The 10,704-nt window shown below is 34.5% G+C and overlaps 3 protein-coding genes across 4 annotated transcripts; 2 read left to right on the plus strand and 1 right to left on the minus strand.

Moving 5' to 3' along the window:
- Window positions 1–1,098: 1,098 nt before the first annotated feature.
- LOC111388976 (mechanosensitive ion channel protein 10-like) lies at window positions 1,099–5,029 on the plus strand. 2 transcript variants are annotated; one of them, XM_023013811.1, is made up of 6 exons: window positions 1,099–2,860; window positions 2,945–3,068; window positions 3,396–3,689; window positions 3,771–3,976; window positions 4,187–4,274; window positions 4,654–5,029. In XM_023013811.1, exons 1-6 carry the CDS (start codon window positions 1,446–1,448, stop codon window positions 4,663–4,665), a joined length of 2,139 nt encoding a protein of 712 aa, XP_022869579.1. In that variant the 5' UTR covers window positions 1,099–1,445; the 3' UTR covers window positions 4,666–5,029. The 2 variants fall into 2 exon arrangements, with proteins under 2 accessions (XP_022869579.1, XP_022869578.1); XM_023013810.1 differs by lacking the exon at window positions 4,187–4,274 and having other exon boundaries at window positions 1,101–2,860.
- A 702-nt stretch (window positions 5,030–5,731) lies between these two features.
- LOC111388968 lies at window positions 5,732–6,319 on the plus strand. Its single transcript, XM_023013798.1, has one exon. It carries the CDS (start codon window positions 5,811–5,813, stop codon window positions 6,174–6,176), a length of 366 nt encoding a protein of 121 aa, XP_022869566.1. The 5' UTR covers window positions 5,732–5,810; the 3' UTR covers window positions 6,177–6,319.
- Window positions 6,320–7,365: 1,046 nt separating this feature from the next.
- On the minus strand, window positions 7,366–10,537 carry LOC111388967 (40S ribosomal protein S3-3-like). Its single transcript, XM_023013796.1, has 6 exons — window positions 10,402–10,537; window positions 10,159–10,306; window positions 9,528–9,699; window positions 8,098–8,152; window positions 7,877–8,008; window positions 7,366–7,765 (listed from the first exon to the last, which is right to left on the minus strand). The coding sequence occupies exons 1-6, from the start codon at window positions 10,429–10,431 to the stop codon at window positions 7,604–7,606; spliced, it is 699 nt and encodes a 232-aa protein (XP_022869564.1). The 5' UTR covers window positions 10,432–10,537; the 3' UTR covers window positions 7,366–7,603.
- Window positions 10,538–10,704: the final 167 nt, after the last annotated feature.

A 10,704-nucleotide genomic window follows, 5' to 3' on the forward strand; every position in this document is an offset into this window, starting at 1 on the left:
CAAGGAATTATGTGACAAGAATTTTATTGAAAAAATTGACCAATTCTTAGAGAAGTTGCATAGAAAAGTCCTCCAAAAAAAGGAGAATTAGGTGAGATTAGACTAGAATTTTATGATAATTACATGCAATGAACATCGCCAACTTTTAAAAATATTATTTACATTGAAATATTCACGCCGATTGCTATTAAAACGATTAGAATGTGAAAATTCAACTTAACCTAATGAAGTTATTTTAATTTCAACATCTTGAATACTTGTCAAGACATATCTTGATTGCTATCAACTTATAAAATATTATTTACATTGATATTTACCTCAACTTCTATTTTTTATATATTTTATATTTTTGGTATTTAAAAAATAAAAAATATTAAAAATAAGTAAGTGAGTAAAGAAACGAAATAGAAAATGAGAATATTTTAACCTCATCTCTACCACTTGGTAAAAGTTATTCTTGATTATTCAGTTAATTATAATTACTATCATGAATTTTTTTCCTCTCTCACGAATAGGTTTCCCTTTGAAATCTTGAGATTGAAAGTTCAAACGTCGTTAATTACAATTGTAGTAACTATACTTTATTCTCGTGTTAATCGACTAATCATACTATAATTTTATTCCATCAGATAACTATTCTTTAATTTGATCTCAGTCGTGTAACTACACTTTAATTTGATTTCAATAGGGTAACTTCATCCAATTCCGTCACCTAAACAAACAAAAACCTATAAACAAGTAGCCAATCAATAAAACCCATCATTTATTTAACTGAAGTTGTACATATTTCACGTCATTAACTAAATATTTCATGTGATGATTATCATTTATTGACGAGCACATCATAAATTTCTGTCAATAAAATTGACCAAAGTATTCTTAATTAAAATCAAATAAAAGTATAGTTATCTAATTAAAATTATATTAAAGTATAAAAAATATTAGATTAGACAAAACTAAAGAACTTGCCACAAATGTAGGTAATCCTTCAAACATACATAATTGCATTTATGGGAATGTAAAGAATATGATCGTCCAGGCGGCTGAGTTGGTTGTCCCTTCGCTATATATATTAATATACAATTTATCAGGCCAAGATCTCAGTTGAGTTAACTTTTAAAACTCATTAGGCATTATCCACTTGAAATATTGCTAAAGAAAAACGTGGCTTACCTGCTCCAACAATTTTTTAATCATTCTTCATGTTCACACGTTATGCAAAATCTATTTTTTTTTTTATACCAACTTAAACCAAGGAAATGCAGACGAACTTTCTGTTTTTTTTTTTTTTTCTAAGCAAAGATTCAAAATAATCTTATGCTGACAGTTGATGGATTAAAGAGAAAGAAACAAATTTTGATTCTTTATAATAATTTTCTTGATCAAGATTGTAAGTATTTCTTGCTGTAGATTGTGTGTTGAATGTAGAGATTGGATATTCTTTGATGGAAAGTGATATATCATTGAAACAGAGGGCTGGGAATTTAGATGTTGTTGTGGAGATTCAATCGCCGAGCTACGAAGAAAACGGGGTGGCGTTATCGAATGAGGAATTGTCAAGATTTCAAATGAACTTATTCACAAGCACTTCGACTCCTGCAATAATCGACCCGAGTTCAGTATCTGATCCTGCGGCGAAGCCACCTTCAGGGGCTAATTTTCCACCTTCAGGGGCAAATTTTCGGCGAAGATCATTGGCGAAATCTGAATATTCTAAGCCTAAGTCACGAATCGTGGAGCCTCAGTATCCAAGTAGTTCGAATCCGGTTCAAGAAAATGCTCAATCTGTTGTTGGAAAGGCCTCGGAAAGAAATTCGCCAAATGTAGGTTCGCCTTCCGTTAAAGTGAATTCTAGTAGCCCGAAAACATCGGTTCCTGTCACACCTAGGACGCCTTTAATGGCATCGGTTGGAGGAGAGGATGACGATGACGATGACGATGATGATGAAGAGGTATACAAGACAGAAAATGTTAAAATCAATAAGAAAAAGCACGGCAAGAAATTAAAAGTACTGATTTTGATTGAATGGATAGCATTCGTAAGCATAATGGCAGTTTTAATTGCTAGCTTGACTGTTAACAGATTAAAAGATTCTACAATTTTGGGTTCAAAACTATGGAGATGGTCTGTTCTGGTATTGGTAATTTTTTGTGGTCGTTTATTTACTGAATGGTTGACTAATTTTCTTGAGTTCTTGATTGAAAGAAATTTTTTGCTCAAAAAGAAGGTTCTTTATTTCTTATTCGGCTTGAAGAAGAGTGTTCGCGTCGTTGTCTGGTTAGGCTTGATTCTTCTGGCATGGGGTTTGTTGATTAACCGAGGGGTTAAACGATCCTGGAAAACTACTAAGGTTCTAAATTTAATAACAAAAGGTATAGCCTCTAGTCTTATTGGTGCAGTTATGTGGATGGTGAAGACATTATTGATCAAGCTATTAGCTTCTTCTTTTCACGTTAGAACATACTTTGACAGAATTCAAGAATCGATATTTCATCAGTACATACTTCAGGCCCTTTCGGGGCCTCCATCCATGGAAAATGCGGTCGAGAATTCTACTTTCAGTCGTCAGTTGAGTTGCAAAAATTTGAAGAAAGGGAAACAAGAGAAAAAGGGGGAGGAAGTGATTAATGTGGAGAAACTTTACAAAGTGAAACGAGGGAAAGTCTCGGCTTGGACTATGGGAGGGTTGATGAAAGTGATAAGGAATTCAGGGCTGCCGACCATTTCTGAGGTACTCGATGAGACTGTTGAGGAGGAGGAGGAGGAGGAGGAGGAGGAGAAAAAAGTTATTACAAGTGAGGTCGAGGCAAGGGATGCAGCCAATCGAATATTCAAGAACGTCGCAAAACCAGGTCACAAGTAAGAATATTTACATAACCTATGTTGTTTTCTAGTTCATGTCTTTTCTTGAATTTCTTAAATTCGCGTTACGATATGGATTAGGTATATAGACGAGAACGATCTTCTACGTTTCATGCCAAAAGAAGAAGTAGATAATACTATTCCACTCTTTGAAGGAGCTGTAGAAGCAAGAAGGATTAAGAAATCATCCTTCAGAAATTGGGTGGTAAGATCTCTATACAAGGTTTTTAGTACATATAAACATGTTTGATATAGTGGATTAGACAGCACTGAACAGTATAAAGAGAAAGGAAAATGATATATGTATAGCACCAAGTGGTGTACACATTTACAGCTCTTTCACAAATGTTCAGTCCGCGACTATTTTAATCATGGCCCCCACTCTTATATGTGAGAGGGTTGTCAAGTAAGCTGTCAAAAATGGTATACTTGTAGCACATTTGGATAAGAAAAGGCTGAAATTTTGTCTATTGTAGTGTCTAATACAATCTAATACTACATAGCTGTTCTGGGATTTTCCTTTTTTTTACAGGTGAAGGCTTATAATGAGCGAAAATGTCTAGCCGTTTCTTTGAGAGATGCAAAAACAGCTATCGAGGAGCTAAACAAAATTGCCTCCGGATTTATTCTGATTGTGATCATTATAGTTTGGATACTTTTGATGGAAATCACAACCACCAGAGTTTTGGTGTTCATTTCATCTCAGATGTTACTCGTAGTTTTTATGTTTGGTAACACTGCAAAAACAGTGTTCGAAGCAATCATATTTGTGTTTGTGGTACATCCATTTGATGTTGGTGATCGTTGTGTCATTGATGGTATTCAGGTAACTTCTTAGGCCTGCAATACATTTTTCTTCGGGTTAACTCTCTTTACTTCCTGTAATTCATGAAATCCTAATTTGCAGATGGTTGTTGAAGAGATGAACATTTTAACCACGATCTTTCTAAAACCGGACAATGAAAAAGTATATTATCCCAACGCAGTTTTGGCAACCAAACCGATCAGCAATTTCAACCGTAGTCCAGAAATGATGGGCGATGCAGTGGAATTTGCTGTTGATTTTTCCACTTCAGTCGAGAGCATAGCAGCATTGAGAGCTAAAATAAAATCGTAAGTTGATTCTATCCTTTCCTACTCTCTTATATCTTTCTTGAAATGCAAAAAAATGGGATGAGGGACGAGGGTATGCTTTTTCACGACGTCAAATTCAAGAAAATATCAAGTTGCCTGACCTTCGAACTTTGAAATTTATCAAAATTGTCATTTGCAGAAAGATTGTTAGATCAAGTTTGAAAATTTTAGGCTCATTACTTTGTGTAGGGAACCTGGCATGAAGCTTGATGTACTGGAAACTGATAGTCTTGGCAAAATTACTGCTATAAGTTATGGACAGGAGACTTCTCCTAAGGTCTGTCCTGTGAGCATTAATCTTGTTCAACTACTTACCAGTCCACAAAAACCATCTTCTCTTTGTTTAGTACCTAAGTTCGTCGCTTTCTTATTTGTTTCCATTTAAAATTTGACGTCGTTCATTTGTGCATGATCATCAGAACTCAATTCTCTCTTTTTCGTCCCAGCTGCGATTCTGATGTGAGATTTGAACTTTCATAGTATAAAATGAACCGAACTTCTTTAAACAATAGTTCTTTCGATGTCCCATTTTCTGTTTTTAGTCGAATCTGTCTTAAGAGTGACACAATAGCGATAGAGTACTATATCAGAATGATTGGTACATTGTAACTAACATTGTTAATCTCAAATCCCTCTTATTCTTTTCTCATCTTCAGATACTTGGATAGTAAGCCTCAACACTGGCGTCCGGGACATAGTGTACTGATCAGAGAAATCGAGGATGTGAACAAGATGAAAATGGCCCTTTATGTTACTCATACCATAAACTTCCAAAATGCTACAGAAAGGGGCAATCGAAGATCGGATTTAGTCTTCGAACTGAAAAAGATCTTCGAGGAACTCGGTATAAAGTACCATCTTCTACCTCAAGAAGTTCAAATCAGCTATGTTGGATCAACAATACCTCCATCTGTAACTGGTTTACGTTAAGGAATTTTTGCTAACATTTGTAATCTTTCTTATAAAATTTTTGTTTCGTGTACGAAATTGCCCTTGTTTGGCTCTCTTTAAAATTTTAAATTGTTTACTACAGTATCATTATCTATCACATATTTACATAATAAATATATTCTACACACAAACAGATAAATTTCTTTACTTTTAAACCAAACGTTATCCCAAAAAATATCATTCAAAGTTCTTTTAGGCCCCGTTTGATTCTTATTTTTCTCACTTCTTTTTTATCACACATTCTTCATCAAAATAATATTATACATAAATAAAAACTTTTCCTCATTTTTTATCTATACATTCTCCATCAATTTACTATTCTAAAATTCATTTTTTCAAATAATTGGATTTCAAAGACCCTTTTAACTTTTCAAATAATGGGCAACAAATAAGGGCTAAGTGACTTCATCAAAATAAACAAATGAAATTTAGCCCCCGTTTGAACCCCATTTTTTTGAAATGAAAATGAGCGGAGTAGTAGTAGTAGTAGTATTATTATTATTATTATTATTATTTTTTTTTTTTTTTTGGGAAAAATGAGTGATTGAAAGAAGGAAAAATTTTCGATTTAAGTATAATATTAGTTTATGAAAAATCGTGTAGTTGAAAATAGAAAAGAAAAAATGAAATTTAACTAGGGCCAAACGAGGCCTTACCCAATTGAAATTTCGATAAAATCTAGAATTGTGGTAATGTCAATGAGATAACCTTATCCACCAATACCAAGTGTAGAAGTTGCCACATGGGACTAAATTAAATCCTCTCAGATTCCCACCTCTCATTTCATCTCAAAAACACTCAATAATATTCATTCAAACAACACACAAAAATAACTATCCTTCAGAGTGAAAACTGAATAGCAATGGCAGCTTCCTCTTCTGCTGTATCGATGGCTATGCCGTTAACCCTCGCAACCCGTAAGACACACCCGAATGCTCACGCTTTCCTCAAGCCGATACCGGTAAATCCCTCGAAGGCCATTGCAGTCACAAAACCTGTTGCAAAATTTGAAGTCAATGCTTCACTGAAGGAAAAAATGATTACTGGCTTGACAGCAGGTGCATTGACAGCTTCGATGGTCGTTCCCGACGTGGCCGAAGCTGCAATCGGAGGTTCTCCCTCGCTGAACAACTTCTTGCTGAGCATTGTGGCTGGTGGAGTGGTGCTTGGGGTCATTCTTGGTGCAGTGATTGGTGTTTCCAACTTTGATCCTGTCAAAAGGAGCTGATAAGACGGTTCTTTATCTTTGTATCAGAATCTTTTCCTAATCGTCGAATGTTTTCATGTATCACTTTACTCGATTTGAATAGATAACTTTCTTGTTTTAAACCCAAAATTTGCATCTCAATTTTCATAAAAATGTCTTCATTATCGGATTAGATTGATTCATAAGTCGTTAATGGAGTTGAAGTTACTAAATTCTGAGGAGTCGGTTGGTGACCTGATGACAGGGGAGCCGGCGACCGAAGCCCAGGTGAACAGCAGCCCTAAATGATCGCTCAGTGATAAAGGAGGTAGGGGTGCAGAGACAGCCAAAAGATTCCTATCCCAATTTTCTTTTGCTAGGCCCATAACTAAAAAACCCACTTTCTTACAATTATGAGGTTTATTCGAATATGAAATTCAATCTTGAAAATACACGTGGAAAACTTCAAGAGGAAAAATCACAAATATTTGAATGTACAAATGTAAAGATTGGAGTCGTGACCTCGATGCCCAACTTAATTCCAATCTTTTGTTGTAAAGCAAACCCTCTCGATGGCAAGAAGTAAAGACATTTTGTCTTGCTCTTCTAAAAGATTGTTCTTAAAGAGGTCATAAATTCAAAGCGTACCAATGTTAAGGACTCGATTAGATAGGAAAATTGCAAATAAGTTTCAAATTGATTGTACAAGTCAATTAATAAATTTGCAAATCAATTCGAAGTTTTGAAATACATTCCTTCAATTAATTGATTGTTCGATGTAGATTAAAATCATATTTTTATTAAAATTATTTATTAACTTTAACTTGAAATTTTTATCTAACTTTTAGTTTATACCAAACAGAGGATAACTATGTTACTCATTTCAAAGTTGATCGAGATTTGGGCTTTCGATCAACCATCAAACTTTTGATGAAAATCATCCAGATACCAAATCTTCTACAACTTAAAAATAATAGTGTAACTATTAATAAAGAAAAGAGCTAAAAGAGGATCCTATCAACTTGTTCTGTGTACGGTAATTGGATTGATGATAAAATAGAATCTTGGATCAGGAACAGTACTCATAAATGTGTCCACATTTTAATGAATTACAAATACTAACAAGCAAAAAACCAGCAGATAACTGCTCCTTATGATCAAAACCATCTAAGCACTTGTAATTCACAGTAATATGGAAACCGGAAAACACATGCGAAGAACAGAGGAGCACTAGAATAAAATTGATCAACTATTAGTATATAAAGGGCAATCATAATCCATCCATGTTACTTAAAAAATGAAGCAAACATCATTCTACAAAAAGCTAAAAAAATCTTGCTGATATAAATCTGAAATTGGTCGAGTCAAAACAGGTCTTCTCAAGTAATCATCTATCAAAGATCAAAAACACGCATTCAAGGGAAGTAGAATAGACTCGATGTTGAATAAATTTCAAATATAATGATCATCTAAGATTGAATCTCAACTTCAGTTGACAGCACAGCTGGCCTGATGTACTCTTCTTCCTTTGGAGGATGAATTGTGACAAGATCTGGAAGAGGAGTAGTCGGACCTTGCTTTCCTTTGGGATCCCAGTCGAGCATGATCTTCACCTTGATTCCAAGTACTCCCTGAGCAAATGCACGTAGCTCAAAACTTTATTAAGAGAACAAATGCAGAATGGAATGCAACAATACTGACAAAATGCTCCGTCAGAAACATGAGATAAAAGTGAAATAAACCTGTCTAAGGAGAACATGTCTAACTGCATAGTCAATATATTCTTTCACCGGTTGACCAGAAGAAATCATGTAGCCATCTTTGAACTTCATGGATTTCGCACGCTGAGCCCTCAACTTCCCACTGACAATCACCTGTAACTCATACCAACTTAATTACTGATGAAATGCTACAGGATAGAAGCCATAGAAAATCATGGTCACAAAAATCATTCCAAGCATACCTCACAACCCTTTGCTCCGTTGTCCATAACGAATCTCAAAACACCATAGCATGCTCTAAGGAAGACAAAAAGAAACATATTACTAGCCAAATATTATCATAATAAATGACAGATTAATAAAGAGAAATTGATGGATTAAATCCCAAAAAAAAAAAAAGGGAAGAAAATAAAAAATGAAAATCCACTGATATCCTAATCCTTAGGATAGAGGATTGGAAAAAAACTGTGTAGTTCAAAATGTCTGAATCAGAGAGTTCTTGCTAACAGCCTTCATGAAAAGGGAGAAAAAGAACAAAAAATTAAAAAATAAATCCATATGATGAACTCTCTTTTATTCATCTTTTTATTCATGAAAAGTTGAATCAAAGGAAGCTATGAAGAGATATGATTCGAGCTTCCAATTTTAGGATTCCAAACTACCCTTATAACACAGTTTGGAAACTCATTAATAATTTGCAAAGTAGGATATTATGACCAATGGTAAATACCTTAGAACACCGAAAGTGTTTTCATGCTTATCAAGAGCAGGCAATAAAAGTCTGAGGTAAAAGGTCTTGCAAGAATTTTGAAACTTTTTTTCAAAGAATTTAGCAACCTGTGGTATATTAATAAGGACCACACACAGGTCATCAGTAAATATCTTGGAGATGTTAATTTTTTGATTCATCTTCCAACACAAATACATCTTGAAACCTATTTGCTTTATAGATAACAGGTAAATGTTAGGATAACAAATCCACATTTTGAAAATCAACAAACAGTTCAGTATTCGAAAAGAAATATTCTTTAGTGTTAAGAAAAGATAAAAAGGGATTAAAACAAAATATTTGCATGGAGTAGATTAATGGCATGTTTCATGCACATAAGCACGACAGAGAAAAAATAACCCCTCGCATGCTTTTTCTCTCGCTTGTTTATATAAGACATGCCTGTGCCAGTTCAAACCTAATATACAAAAGCAAGAATGCATTTCACCAGGATGATGGCGTGGATGTAAAACAGTTTTCTAGTTATTGATTTCCCCGTACAAAATGCCTATAAAAGCATCTACTTTCTTAGTGACTTTGATAATAACATTATAACAAACATGGTGGTATCTCAAACCCAGCAGCAGACCACTATAACAACTTGCCAATTTCACATTACATAGGAAAGTATAACTAATAAAAGATAAGATCAAACAGAGTCAAAGCTGATGGCAAACAAACACACTATAACCATTGTGATTCTATACATCCAATCACACACAAAAGTTAATCTTACAAGAAAAATACCAAAAATAAAAAAAATAAAGAAAGGAAGGAAAGAAAGAAGGAGATAGTATATTTCGAGAATTGATGTTGCCACATAAATAATCAAAATACATATAGAACACAAGATTAAGTTGGCAAATAAGAATCGATTGAATGAAACAAGATCCAGCTGATTACCTCCTGACAGCAAGGCCACCAAGGAGCTTGTATCTGAGGGACTCAGCCTGGGCAATTGCGCACAGCCCCCTGTTGTTGACCTTCTCAGCGTACAACTCCACACTGTTCTCTGGAAACTTGAACCTCTTTTGTACCACAGAGGTCAGCTCCCTGATCCTCCTTCCTTTCTCACCTATCCGTAGAAATATCAAGAAGAGCGATTCCACTACAAGGTTAGATTAAAATTTAAGAGAAAATGAAACGATTAATTTGAACCACATATTTCCCGGAACCCACAAATTTTCAACTAGGTATTCCTATCAACTTTTATCAAAATTTACTAAAAATCTGATTTTTATCTAAACAAAACATGGGCTAAATATGAAAATGTAAACTATTAAAGCGAAAGTGAATTATAACTAATTTACCACCTAAAAATGGAAAACAAAAAAAATTTACAAGACAACTGAACGAAAGACATGAGCATGTCAAAATATTTAGAACTTGAGGCTATCTCCTAAATATATAATCAATTTCAAAATATTAAATACCATATAATAAACGAAATAACAAGAATTAAAGCAAATTTAACAAAAACAAATTTTCCGAATATTCTTTATCAAATTCAATAGAAGAGAGAGGACATAATTACCGAGAACATTCTGCGTGCGAGTAGCACGGATGATAATCTCAGTTCTCATGGGAGTAACCCTGACTTCTACCCCAGAATATCCATCCTCCGCAAGCTCACGAGTCAACACCTCATTCAGCTCCGCAAAGAACACGCCATCAGCTACAAACTGCAAATTCAATTAAACAAATTAATCAATAAAGCATACAAATTTACATTCCAGGCACAAATGTATATATCCATAAATTGAATCGCAGAGTAGACCTTTCTCTTCTTGCTCATCTGAGTAGCCATTTTTTATTTGCAGAGAGAAGAATTGAGAATGATCTGATCTGAGGATTCTTTTGCTGCGCGAAATCAAAACGAAGTTGAAATTAGGGTTTTCAGCTAGGGAATATATGGATGGGCTTGTTGTGTGTTCTAATAGGCTTTTAGGAAGTTGGGTTTCCTCAACTTGGGCCAAGGATATCTCTGAGCCCACTAACGGAGAAGGTAAAATAACAGTATTTTGAGGAAATTTTATCATAGCTAATTAATGATGGCAATGGGTCGGGTTTGGAGCGGAGC

This window comes from Olea europaea, unplaced genomic scaffold, assembly GCF_002742605.1.
Source record: "Olea europaea var. sylvestris unplaced genomic scaffold, O_europaea_v1 scaffold542, whole genome shotgun sequence".
Lineage (NCBI taxonomy): Eukaryota > Viridiplantae > Streptophyta > Magnoliopsida > Lamiales > Oleaceae > Olea > Olea europaea.